The sequence below is a fragment of the Pollachius pollachius genome (genome assembly GCF_949987615.1).
Source record: "Pollachius pollachius genome assembly, chromosome: 8".
In the NCBI taxonomy this organism is placed as follows: Eukaryota; Metazoa; Chordata; class Actinopteri; order Gadiformes; family Gadidae; genus Pollachius; species Pollachius pollachius.
In genome coordinates this window covers 281,481-294,018 of record NC_136941.1, presented here as the reverse complement: position 1 = coordinate 294,018, position 12,538 = coordinate 281,481, and the positions used below count along the sequence as shown (strand labels likewise).

General features: G+C 43.7%; 3 protein-coding genes across 5 annotated transcripts; 1 reads left to right on the top strand and 2 right to left on the bottom strand.

The window, feature by feature from the left end:
* Window positions 1–402: 402 nt before the first annotated feature.
* Window positions 403–2,347, bottom strand: rbp7a (retinol binding protein 7a, cellular). Its single transcript, XM_079741384.1, has 4 exons — window positions 1,984–2,347; window positions 1,221–1,399; window positions 928–1,029; window positions 403–806 (listed from the first exon to the last, which is right to left on the bottom strand). Exons 1-4 carry the CDS (start codon window positions 2,054–2,056, stop codon window positions 720–722), a joined length of 441 nt encoding a protein of 146 aa, XP_079597510.1. The 5' UTR covers window positions 2,057–2,347; the 3' UTR covers window positions 403–719.
* A 410-nt stretch (window positions 2,348–2,757) lies between these two features.
* Window positions 2,758–6,709, bottom strand: LOC307079215 (nicotinamide/nicotinic acid mononucleotide adenylyltransferase 1-like). 2 transcript variants are annotated; one of them, XM_079741381.1, is made up of 5 exons: window positions 6,623–6,709; window positions 5,874–5,992; window positions 4,891–5,074; window positions 4,459–4,568; window positions 2,758–3,639 (listed from the first exon to the last, which is right to left on the bottom strand). In XM_079741381.1, the coding sequence occupies exons 2-5, from the start codon at window positions 5,968–5,970 to the stop codon at window positions 3,239–3,241; spliced, it is 792 nt and encodes a 263-aa protein (XP_079597507.1). In that variant the 5' UTR covers window positions 5,971–5,992; window positions 6,623–6,709; the 3' UTR covers window positions 2,758–3,238. The 2 variants fall into 2 exon arrangements, with proteins under 2 accessions (XP_079597507.1, XP_079597508.1); XM_079741382.1 differs by having other exon boundaries at window positions 6,572–6,648.
* Window positions 6,710–6,808: 99 nt separating this feature from the next.
* lzic (leucine zipper and CTNNBIP1 domain containing) lies at window positions 6,809–9,518 on the top strand. 2 transcript variants are annotated; one of them, XM_079742245.1, is made up of 7 exons: window positions 6,809–6,882; window positions 7,303–7,424; window positions 7,559–7,694; window positions 7,784–7,882; window positions 8,098–8,193; window positions 8,623–8,704; window positions 8,804–9,518. In XM_079742245.1, the coding sequence occupies exons 2-7, from the start codon at window positions 7,324–7,326 to the stop codon at window positions 8,857–8,859; spliced, it is 570 nt and encodes a 189-aa protein (XP_079598371.1). In that variant the 5' UTR covers window positions 6,809–6,882; window positions 7,303–7,323; the 3' UTR covers window positions 8,860–9,518. The 2 variants fall into 2 exon arrangements, with proteins under 2 accessions (XP_079598371.1, XP_079598372.1); XM_079742246.1 differs by lacking the exon at window positions 6,809–6,882 and adding an exon at window positions 6,887–7,022.
* The last annotated feature ends 3,020 nt before the right edge of the window (window positions 9,519–12,538 follow it).

Genomic DNA, 12,538 nt, shown 5'->3' with positions numbered 1-12,538 from the left:
CCTGATCCTGGAGTATAATCGTTTTGGACATGATTTAAGAACACAACAATAACACTTCTGGGTCGTTCGACTGTACTTGACGACGCAAATTTTGAATTAGAACAGTACTTGGGCTACGACTAGAGTACACAAGAACAGAAAAGAACGTGTATTGAGAAACGGCCAGAAGGTTACACAGGTGCAGAATGTGAAGATCAATTGGAGCTAATTATATTTATGCCATTGAGATGAGAGAGTATGATGCAGCACAGTGTTATACACAATAATAAAGAATTACATGTACGCATTAACGTACATTTAGTCTGCGATAGTTTGGTATACAGATGTAAGATGTGTTAATACGGGTTAAATCTGACATATTTCTTTACAAATACAACGTGATCATAGACAAACAAGTTTGGATGAAGACCTCAGAGCTATCATATTTATTATATGATATAACAGATGTATCTTGTTATAAAATAATGTGTATTTGTCTGACATTCAACCCAAAAGAGTGTCCAAGATTACCTGAATAAAAGACAGGGGGAAAACTGATACAACATTGCCATCTAGTGCCAATAAATATACCACATCAAAAGTATATATTGTAAGGCAATAGCTGTAAATCTTCCCTCAAGGATGTCAAAAGAAAGGAAAAATACCACAAATGTTGACCTTCCTCTGCATATTGAGTAGCCTAGTATAATATACACCAGGTGTATTGATTTCTTTTTTCTTCAGGAATCTGACTTGCAGACATCGTCCTTTTCGCTTTCTTTCTTCCTAAAAACTTGCTTGCAGACCTGGCCTTCACAAAACAGCTCCTTCAGAGTCAGAGAGAGAGAGAGATTAAATGCTATTCAACACTTTGATTAAGATCGATTTAAGATGTTTCGTATATTTAGCCCAAACTGCCACTTGCTTAATGTCTTTTATATAGCCTACCAACTGAAGCTTGCCATCTTCGATCCAGTGAGCCCATCCACGGTTCTGCTTCTGTCCAATCTGCTCACATACCAGCTTCTCCCCCTCCCACCTCACCAAAGACTGCAGGGACAGAAAGGATGAGATGACCAATCCGATCCATTCGCCCAACTGAAGGCCGTGAAGTCGGTTCCAATGAAAAGCCGACACATTAAGTCAACCAAATGCAACAAAGGTGAACGCTCCTTTGACCGCTATTCTAATGTCGCCAGAATCTCAACAACAACAGACATGTCATTGGTCGTGTCATATACCTTAAGCCGTTGGTTATCAAGTCCTTTGGTGACCTCGTCAAACTGGTGTCCCACGGTGAAGGAGCAGGTGTAGTTCCTCAAGGCACTCAGGGTCTTGATGCAGCACACGCCCCCCCTCTCCTCGATCACCTTCTTCTGTTTCAGCTTGACGGCGGCCTTCCTCAGCGCAGGACTGACGCCTGGGGCGGGACACGGGCAAACGTCTTCATTCCAAGGCTGTTACTGCAGAGCCTCAAGGAAATGAACAACCAGCGCCGGTGCCAATGCAACCACCTGCTAATCAACACTGATCAGTACTCGAGTGCACGACGGATATATAACCTTTGGGGTAAAGGGTATTGTGTTGTGTAAGAGTATACCTGCTATAGGACTATATATAGAGGCCCACGCCTTGTCTGTCATTTAAACCCAGAGATCATTTGCTTTCATGTCATCCGACACTATATCTTGGTATATTTATCTTAACTTAGAAATCAGATATAATAAGTAGATAATAAAATACAATACAAATATCAGTGGAATATCAGCAATATGTGATCTATACAGCGATAAAATAAAGCAAACAGAAATAAGAAGTGTTATAATGCCCCTTCTCAACAGGTCTTCCTCAGTCTACTGTTTAAATGTGTCTCTTGGAGATAGGGGTTAACATTCAAATCTCATTTTAGTATGTCCATGTGACTCTTTAAAACTGTAATTGTGGATTCATCGGGCATATAAAACCACAGTCAAAAAGATCAAAATTCAACCGGCAAGCACTCACCCAGAGCGACCATGTATCCGTCAAAGTTGACGTTGCTGACCATGTCCCAGGTGCCACAGAGCCCAGCCGACATGTTGGATCAGGACAGAAGCTCCCAGCTGTTGGAGATGGTTTGGGACAGTCGACACAGACGGGCTGACCGACACCTGTGAGGAGGGAGGAGAGAGTGTGTTCAGTGTAGAGAGTGAAGGCTTGTGGAGTTCCGTCTCCGTTGGGCGGTTTGACTTGGGTTGGTTCTTCGGTTGGTTGGTCATCCAGACGTGTCAGACAGGTCCCGCTGAACGCTGCATGCAACCAAACAGGGGGAATTTGAAGAAACCATGCTGGAACAATATCAACAGCTTGTGTGAGCCAACCAGTTCAATTAGAAACAGACCCGACAGGATCCTTCATTGTCAGGGTGACAAGACCGTGCAGGCAGAGAACCACTCCCACTGCCACCGCCAAGAGGGCCAGGCCTGGTTGTGCAATCAGTCCATCGAGAACCATCACATTGTTCAGGTCAACAGGTTTGCTCTTCTATGATGAAGGATCAATTCATAATTCTACTAAAATAAAGGTTATTTTGATATTGTGAATGTTTTTGGTGGTTTGTCCAGGTCTTAGTTAAATATGAACAAGTTAAATTGTCCAGGATCATATCTCATGGCATCAGTTATTGAAGTGTCTACAGCTATCTCTCCATCAGGTCCTGAGCGTGAGAGGTGTCTGGGAGATGAAGCCTTCAGTTTCAAATCAACCCAACCATAACATGTTGAAGAAAAACACAATAGCTGTGATTGTGGCACTTTATTCCAGCCCAGATAGGAATCCGCAATGTGAGATATAAATGTTATAACAAGCACAGATATACAAAGAGAGTGCAGTACATTCTATTCAAATTCATCAAAACCTTCCTGTGCCTACATGTATATAAATAAGTTGTGCATTTGGAAAACTTGGTAACTTGGTATAGTTTAAAAAAGGACGAGTTATCCAATTATTTTGTGTTGACAGTCATGTTCTTACTACTATCCTTCTAAAATTCCACAGCAACCTGCATCCACAATTATTAGGGCTTCACCCCCACAGTAAGAACATCTTATTAAAAAACCCGCACCTTGGACGATAAACACCTTCAGAAACACAACCGCACCGGACCCAATGCTCTCCTGATCGTTTCTCAGGCGGCCCTCCGCTGGCCCCTCAGCCGGGGCCCTCAGCTAGGCCTCTAAGCTGAGGGCCCCGGTATCAGTTGGGCCCCGCCCCTGGCCCCTCAGCTGGGGCCTGCGTCCGTGTACCTGGCCAGAGGCGCCAGCACCACGTCGGCGTTCTTCTGCTCGCTCTGGGAGCTGTACAGCCGCTCCTCCTGGACGTATCTCACCACGGCGTCGGGCAGCAGGTAGCGGACGCTGCGGCCGCGTCGCAGCGAGCGCCGCACGTGAGTGGCCGAGATCTCGTTGGTCACCCACTCGCGCACCAGGTGGATGTTGCGGCGGTGGCGCCACAGCACGTCCGACTGGTGCACAAACTTCTCGGGGTCGCTGCCGCCGCGCGTGATGCAGACCACGCCAAGGCCCACCAGCTCCTCCACGTCCTCCGGCTTCCAAAGGTTGGGAACGCCGAAGGACTCCAGCACGTCTGCGCCGCACAGCAGGAAGAGCTTGGGGGACTTGTCTGGACAGATGGACGGGGGGAGAGAGAGAGAGAGAGAGAGAGAGAGAGAGAGAGAGAGAGAGAGAGAGAGAGAGAGAGAGAGAGAGAGAGATTCATAAAAACAATAATAATAATAATAATAATAGGTATCCACAGATATGCTGTGAATCCCTCATAATATAATAGCAGCAATTATCAGTCTGCTTTTCAACAATTGTCTTCCTTGCTATAGGCCTACTGGAGAGTCATGTCATTTGCATGTCCGGGCACCTTGTGTTACAGTCCTGAAGCTCCCTGCTCCTCTGATGCCCGGTGTTCCTACATCAGAGACACTCAGGTGTCTGTTGTAATACGGGTGTGACGAGGATCACTAATCCCAACACAATGAGGGATCAATAAGACACAACCCGTCACATGGTTTCACGTCATGCTTCAGCCGGAGAGTGGGTCACCGGGGACGACGACGCACACACCGTGTGTATGCGTTTTGTCGTTCACTTGAGGTTCCCTGGGACAATGAGACGACGCTTGCTTCCCCATCCTGTCCTTCACGCCAACGTTCTTTGACTCTTGCCTGATATTGTCTTTTTTTAAAGACCAATATGATATAATATAATAATATCAGAAAACGTTCTGAACTCACCGATATTTTCTCCCCATAAACGTACAATTTTGTTTGACGAGATTTTGGTTAAACTTTAAAGGGTTCATTATGACGATGTCACTCAGGGAGCCGTGGTTCTGCCCTGCGTGCTCTCACCACCGACGACCGGTGGCCGTTGGCCTTTAGCTGTGGGCTCCTGACCGGGCCCTGGGTCTTTGCGCGTTGGCTTCCCTCACCCTCGTTGATCGAAGGGTACTCCTCCTCCATGCGCCTCTTCTTCCCGTAGGACACTGTGTCGTCCTCGTCCTCGTCCCGCTGGGCGGCCTTCAGCTCCTCGTAGTGATGCCTGGGGCCACAGCAGAGAACCGCTCAGCGGAGCTGGACAAAGTCGTCTGTACACGGAACACTTTGACATAGTTGGACCATATTTCTCAGCTTCACTTGACACCAGACAATATCAGCCATAATCGAGTTCATTGAAAATATATAGGCTATGTAACTAGTAGTCCTAACTATGAATCTGTAATAACCTTAAGTATACAGTTAGAAGGGAGTTAGAAGAAAATCTGCAGAGATAGAGTGTGATAGTACACATTGTAAATAACAAGATGTTAAGCATGTTAAATATACTTGATTATTTACTGCTGGACTGGAGCTATTCTCCTCACCTAACTACTTTGGCCGTCTCCACCCAGTCGGGCTGTAAACTCTCCCAGGTATCGACCTCGATCCAGTCGGAGGTTTTCGTAGCAAGCCTTGCCATCTCCACACGATGGCGGGCCTCGATCAACCCTTTCTTCCTGTAGCCGTCACCTACAGGGGAAATGATCCCTCTCACCACACGGTATTTTCCTGAAAAGTGAATTGAGTTAGTTGGTGACACATGGAATAGAGGTAGGGGAGAGGCCAAACCATGAGACACCTGTTCAGGGGCGTAGCACCAAATTCTGGGCCCTATAAACAAGAGGTCCTGATGCGTCAGGACGTCTGGGGCTAGCGAGCCTATATGCCATTGGTTATTATTCATCATGTAGCCTAATAACGGCGTAGTATTAATATTAGCTTGCTTCAAATCAGTAGCCTGCTGTTGCAATATTAGCCTGCATCACACTGTGTTTATCATTTACCTTAATAACAAAGGCCTTATCATTTGAAAGTGTAGCCTATTGATTGCTCTTGCTTGGGTTGTCTGTTTGTTTTAGCACCGATAACGGAGGTAGTTAAGAATGGGGTTTCATCTTGTGAACCTGACTTCCTTCATTTTGTCTTCTCTCCCTGTCTTTCTTCACCTTTCTCTTCTGAGAGCCAGACTTCAATCTATTTAACTGTGGCTTTGACATAATGCCGCATCTCCATCCAGATGAAAAGTCTCACCGTAAGGAAGGGAAATGCAGTGAAATCATCTGTGTGGACTGAACCATTTTTCACTTTTTGAAAGGGGTGTTAAAAGAGTAGTCACAGCAGTCTTTAAATTTAACAATAATATACCAATTTATTAAACTAATAGTCTAAGCTTGCGTTTAGATCTATATTCATCATGACATTTTGTTATTAAACTATTTGAACAACAATCAAAAAATACACCAGCTGGAAATAGGGTGGACTGGAGATGAAGGGTTACGATTAAAAACTACGTATGTTTAGTTTGTACCTGTGTCTTGAAGATGATCCCGGGCCAGCTCGAACATGCGGAGGTGCATGTTGGTGATGGGGTTGAAGGATCCGCAGGCGATCAGGACCACTTCCATCTCATACTCCGGTGAACTTTAACTGCAACATGCAGAGGCGAACACAGAGCTGAAGATACAATGGCGTTCCTCAGGGACGAAGCATCTGCGTCTCCTTTTACTAAGGGGACGTTTGAGAAAGGCTAAAGGAAAACTGGGGCAAATGCAGGCGTAAATCCAAACCCACCCCACGGTACATTCCTCAGATCACATTGACATGTGTTAACCCCGCTAGGGAAAGGGATGGCAACATAAAACCAGATGTCTTTGGTTAACTTAAAGTCGTTTACTCAACCCGGATCTTGGGGTAATCAATTAAACACAAACAGAGGAGGCAAAACTACAAAAGGAAAAGGGCCATTGGGTGCTGTCCAAATTAAAGAAATGAATATAACCAAAGAAAATCACCCCAAAATACACGAGTGGAACAGCACCCCTGCGCCTAGTGTTCCTAAACAAAGGTGTAACTGCGTGTCGGTTTTCGATAATGTCTAACAAACTTTCCCTGGGAACTGGGCCAGGGGAAGTTTGTTAGACATTATCGAAAACCGACACGCAACATTACATTGGCATTACATTGACAAGACATTGACTAATAAATCCCACCGTCGTTTGAACATACAGTGAAACACAAGTTCGACAGTAATACACGTTGACCTTTTTCTCCACTTACGTCGGGTGATTGGTGTAAGGTTTGAGGTTATGCTTCAAACCACACTAAAGCACATTGAATGGACGGAGGATCTGCGGTTTCGTTTTGTCTCCCGAAATGTATTTCCTCCAGGCGCTGTCGAGGGGCGGGAGATTATGGTATTGAAGGAATCTGATTGGTCGAAAGACCAGGATGTGGAAAGCCGCACCCACAGCTGTCGAGGTGCGTTCAGGACCACTACCGTCGGATCAGCTTACAAGTTGTGGCGTTTCGTCAGGAAGGTTTGCAATATTTATATATTTTTATGTCTGTTTTAATTGTGGTATGAGCCGCATTTATCCATTACGATATCTGCCGGAATAGCTTTTGATTCAAGCCACTTAAAGAAGCGTTCTGGGATCCTCCTGTTGACAAAGAGCAGGTCAGATGATGTGTTGATGTGTTGTTGATGGGAGTTAGCCTGCTAGCTCAAGGCTGTGTTTTATATTAGATCATTAGATAAAAGGATCCTGATTATCCTGTTTATGGGGTTTCCACTAACCCTCGGAGGTTAGTGTTGGGTTTAGAGGTAGCTGTCCTTCTAGAAGTGTCTAGACGGGCTGTGCATGTTGGGTTAGTCAGCCGCCAGTCGGAATAATGTCAGTAGTGAATCGAGTGTCGCTTAACATTTCGTTAACATTATTATTTTCCCGTTTGTCCAGACCTGTCCTCCAGAAAACATCATGGCTTCTCGGGGGAAATCTGAAACTGGAAAACTGAGGCAGAACATGGAAGAGCAGCTGGACAGACTGATGCAACAGCTGCAGGACCTGGAGGAATGCAGGTGCTCATTAAATGGCTTTCATCAGCTCCCAGTCTCCGTTGAAGTGGGGTTTGGAGAGGATTCATTAGTACAGTAACAGTCCTCTCCCTTGTCATCCAATAACCACAACGCTTCACCACGGTCTGGTCTGACAGGGAGGACCTGGAGGAGGAGGAGTACGAAGAGACGAAGAAGGAGACGCTGGAGCAGTTGAGCGAATTCAACGACTCCTTGAAGAAGATCATGACCGGCGACATGACCCTGGTGGACGACCTCAGCGGCATGCAGCTGGTAGGAGCAGCCTGTGGCCCCTTCACACGGTGTGGCGCCGGTACGTTATGAAGGTCTCTGATGCACAGATCACCTCCATCTCCCAACAGGCGATCCAGGCGGCCATCAGCCAGGCCTTTAAAACCCCAGAGGTCATCCGAATGTTCGCCAAGAAGCAGCCGGGGCAGCTCAGGACGCGACTAGCAGAGGTTTGTTTCCTCTTCCCGGTCTTTCACCTTGTTTGTTGAATACTATTTATGTATTGATAGGTTGTATCTCTTCTCTTCTATCATGTTAACTCATATGCCGCTGGGATATTAGAATTTCCCTCTGGATCAATAAGAAAAGTCTTGATCGAGCTGGACCATCCAATATTTCTCTGATGGCCGTGTGTTTGCCCGATGGCGTCCTCATTGTTGCCCAGATGGACCGAGATGTGATGGTGGGCAAGCTGTCGAGGGACGTGTACGTGCAGCAGAAAGTGGAGATCCTCACTGCCTTGAGAAAACTGGGCGAGAAGGTCTGGGTGCTCTATGAGTTCCTCTGGCTCCCCTAACAGAGACTTGTTGATGATTTAGTGACTGGTGGTTGTGACTCATGAATTATTCCACATATATATATATATAGGGTTAGTGGTTGTGACTCATGAACTATTCCATATATATGTATATGTGTGTATGTGCCTGTGTGTGTTTTATATGGTATTTGGTGGATAATTTGTTCCAAAAGCATCTTATGATACCGTGAGTACACACATTCTTAGCATGGCTGGCCCCAGGGGGAATTTAACCCCTACCCCTGGCAGCATTGATGCCATGCTTTACCAATTGAGCTGGACAGTATCACAGTTTGAGTCTCAATATAGACTATAGTCATAATAATACATAGACATTAAATGCAGGGTTATTATTAGTGTTGATTTTGTTTGTTGTGTACGTTTATTTTGCAGCTCACTTCCGAGGATGAGGGCTTTCTAACGGAGAACGCCACAGCGAGCCTGAGCCAGTTTGAGAGAGTCACTGCAGATCTGGGTGAGCATGATACGGTTCACTTTCATGTGCATCATGGCTTCATGAACAACAACCCCTGCCCTCCTGTAAGATTCATGCTATTTACCTTTTCTATTTCAGGGTCGGAAGATAAAATTATGGCTCTGGCCAGCTGCGGTGTGAAGACCAAGACGTGAGAACACATCACTATCAACACAAACCCTTTCTTTGCTTCCATTGAAGGAGAAAAGTGCCAGATGGGTGTTTTATAGCACTGAGATTTTATTCGTCCATCATGCTTTCTAACAGTATCCGTCACAAACCGTTCCTGGTCTCATTAGTGGAGATGATTGTAACGTCGCTGGACACATATTTGGAAGATGGAGGATTTGTTTGGCATATTTTTTATGTACTTTTATTTCCTGCCAGATTGTCTGTCTTTTTATATTGAAGGTGGTTTAATAAGTTGTACAAAGGAACCACTATTATTATCCATCCTTCTCCATGTGAGTTCAATCATACATTGATGGTGGGGTTTCATTTAACCCTTGTATTTTAAACTGCTTTGCTTGTAATCTTATTTTGGTGTTAAACGATTTCCTCTGAATCTAATTTTAATATTGACTTTTAATCGATAACGGATTGGATAGTGAACTGCTTGGTACATATCACTTAACCATTTATTTAATCATTATTATTTAAGGTTTTATTTTGCATTATATTTTAGAAACAACCAGTCGTTGGTTTTACAGGCCGATGCAGATGCCAATATTTTGTGCCAATATTCTATATCTTTTAATGTGATCCTTTTCATGGAATGAAATTCTGATCAACATTAAAAGAATACATTGCTGCCCGTAAATTGCATTTTTCTATCAACAAAACTAAATGATATAGGAGGCCAGCATGCCCTTTCAGCATTGTGGAGGTGAAATGTTTAAATTTCCTATATGGTATCAACCCATCACTCATGTTTCAAGGTCAGTTCCATCGACAACTTAATATCCTGTTCTTGGCAAAGGGCCAATATCTATGAATAATATGAACGTCTAAAGACGATAAAGAATTAATAAACCTGTGAAGAGAAGAAACACCTTTTATAGACGCTGGACCTTCTCAATAGTTAAGTTAATGTTCTGAATACTATTGAGTCACTTAGCAGATGATTTTATCCCCAGCAGCAAACAATGTGAATACAGTTCAGTCGCTCAACAAAGAGAACCACTTTGGCAAAGTCAGACACCCTAACCACTATTCTGCCGCATTTGTGGTTTGATTATACATTAGTCACGGTTTATTTTGATACTCAGTAGTATATATATATACTATTATTTTGGTCCTCTCTAGCCGCTCAGTTTCCACTGTTAATGATTTTGCCACAGAGGGGCAGTAGTGAGCTGATTATAAATATTGTTGCCTTACCGACACCAACCCCTAGGACAGTGGTATTCACTATTTTTTTCAGGAGAGCCGCACTGACAGGACGACGTCAACAGGAGAGCCATTTTTACCGCAAAGTATCAAAAGCTATAAATCCAGTCATAAATAAATATGCCTGCTTAATAATATGTCCTCCCTGAAGCAGTGTTTCCCACAGAATTTTGTGAAACTGTGGAGGGAACCCGGTCCTTAGCGGGGTCCGGGGGCATGCTCCCCCGGAAGACAATTTGGTACCTTTTAACCTGGAATGCATCAATCTGGTGCACTTTGAGAGGAAAATTAAGACTTGTGTGACTGTGTGCTATTTTCTGGAATAATGTGGAGACACTGGGTCACATAACATGGAAGCTATTGAAGAATAAGTTAATAAGAATAAGTCCATCCAAAGAGCACATTCTCTCTTGTTATGCAGGAAAACCGCCAATCTGGCAACCCCGCTGTCAGCGTAGAGCCGAGCAAGTTTAAAAATATTTTCTAGACAAGGCTATATTTCCACCTTTTAATGCCGCTGTTGATTTATTTTTAAAATAGTTTGTATTGTTTTTTTAAATATCTGTATTCACTGCATGATCATATCACTGTATATTTTTACCGCCATGCGAGCCGCAAATAGAGGCTTGGCGAGCCGCATGTGGCTTGCGAGCCGCGCAATGAGTAATGCTGCCCTAGGATCAAGATGGACTGTAGCCTGTTCAGTTGTTTGTTTCAGAAAAATTATCATGTGAACGTTTTACTTACGTTTTTACTTACTTACGTTTCTACTTTAACTTTGATTGTTCTCAGCCTCCTTGGTCATTTTGGTGGGAAGTGTCTGCTAAATCTGAAACAGAGGCAACAGGCCCACGAAATAACACAAATAAGTCGACAACGCATTTGTATCCCATCTCATCGTCCTTTATTTAGTTTATGAGCGAGCATCAACTTTACTACAACTTGCCTTCCAATTGGTAGAAAAGTGAGAGCAGCCCCAACCAGCAGAGGAAGCGACGGTCTGACCACTTCTGAAGAGGCTGACACCCTTCATTTAGAGCCAGGTTTGAACAGAACAACCCCCCCCCCCCCCTTCCCCAAATAAAATCTTTTGAGTGGAGTGAACGTGTGAAACATTTGGAGAATCAGTAGTATACAATGGCTGCCCTCTTGCTCTGACCTTTAACTCCAGGTGAAATATACACAATGTGCTCATGCAAATCAAAATACCCCTGATCCTCAGAGTGACTATGGCTGCGTTCGGTTTAGTAGGCAGTGAAGTTCAGTTTCAATGAGAAGTATATAAAATATTAAGGGGCTGATTAGAATGGATTTAGACCAGAGAAATGTGAGATGCAGAAGTTATTGGGAGTAAACTATAAGCATCACATAAAGTGTATGCAGCGTGAGTTGATAATGCTCCTTTCAACAAACGGTAGATGAGATGTCTAAAGTGTTTGACAAAATGACATTGTGAGCATTTTTGGAGGGAACAGATTTATATACTCAGATTCTTGTGAATTCCATGCTGCCCCCAAAACTTGTCAGCAATCAGGCAATATTACAATGTTAAATAATTACCTTCCACTATACACAAATAGGTAAACTTTATACCCACTTTACTCTGCCTAAAGCAATTCAATAATGTACATATTTTTAAGAGGTGGATTCCGTCAATATGATTCAGAACAATAGCTATAGAATAGACAATATGGATCTATTTTCTCTACACATCCAACATGGACACATGACGCCTATGTAAAACCTTTTCACTTTTAATAAAACTAGCGGTGCACTATCATACCAACGTAAAGTAAAAACAACAAAAACAAAATTACATCCCCCAGCTATGTAACAAATCTAGCGTTGAATAATTACAAAAAGAAAAAAGGAGAGAACGAAATACAAATTAGGAACCAACTTTGCCCCGATTACATGAGCGCGGATGTTAGGTTAGTCGTGTTAATTGGGCTGTTAATGGGTTTAAAAGGCACTCCCTATCGTCCCGCTGGAACCTGGCACCTTTCTGAGGGCCCCATTGCTGATTAAGAGGAGGCTGTTCATCACATTTCACCGCAAAAACATTAAATGTGTCAGGAGTTTAAATCACATAACTGGCCTCTCGAAATTCTTCAAGAACGAAAAAAGCATGTGTTTTTGTTTGTTATAAAGGTCACCATTTTATATGGAATAGATTTGCATGCAAAGCATGTGATCCTCCGTGCTGACGTTCCAGACTTCCAGCATATTACAGACCGTAATACCGGTTTACGTTACGTTCCAGGCCAACATCGACCGTTCAGAAAACTATAGAGGGAATCATGATGATGGAACCTGTTCAATGAAAGAGGCGCCAGATATAAATCAAATGTGATGAACAACAGCCATGTCTGAGCTGGAGTGATTGAACATTGTTTGTATAATTGTCACACTCAAAGCAGAAGGAAAATAGGTTTACCAAATGTA

Bases quoted from the DNA above. Each gene is read 5' to 3' on its own strand.
- rbp7a (XM_079741384.1), bottom strand. From the start codon at position 2,056: ATGTCGGCTGGGCTCTGTGGCACCTGGGACATGGTCAGCAACGTCAAC. The intron at 1,030-1,220 runs GTATATGACACG...CTGTCCCTGCAG, and splicing joins TTGATAACCAACGGCTTAAG to TCTTTGGTGAGGTGGGAGGG. The intron at 807-927 runs GTAGGCTATATA...CTGACTCTGAAG, and splicing joins AAGATGGCAAGCTTCAGTTG to GAGCTGTTTTGTGAAGGCCA.
- LOC307079215 (XM_079741381.1), bottom strand. From the start codon at position 5,970: ATGGAAGTGGTCCTGATCGCCTGCGGATCCTTCAACCCCATCACCAAC. The intron at 5,075-5,873 runs GTACAAACTAAA...TTCACTTTTCAG, and splicing joins GGATCATCTTCAAGACACAG to GAAAATACCGTGTGGTGAGA. The intron at 4,569-4,890 runs GTGAGGAGAATA...CTGTGGCCCCAG, and splicing joins GAGACGGCCAAAGTAGTTAG to GCATCACTACGAGGAGCTGA.
- lzic (XM_079742245.1), top strand. From the start codon at position 7,324: ATGGCTTCTCGGGGGAAATCTGAAACTGGAAAACTGAGGCAGAACATG. The intron at 7,425-7,558 runs GTGCTCATTAAA...CTGGTCTGACAG, and splicing joins CAGGACCTGGAGGAATGCAG to GGAGGACCTGGAGGAGGAGG. The intron at 8,194-8,622 runs GTCTGGGTGCTC...TTTATTTTGCAG, and splicing joins TGAGAAAACTGGGCGAGAAG to CTCACTTCCGAGGATGAGGG.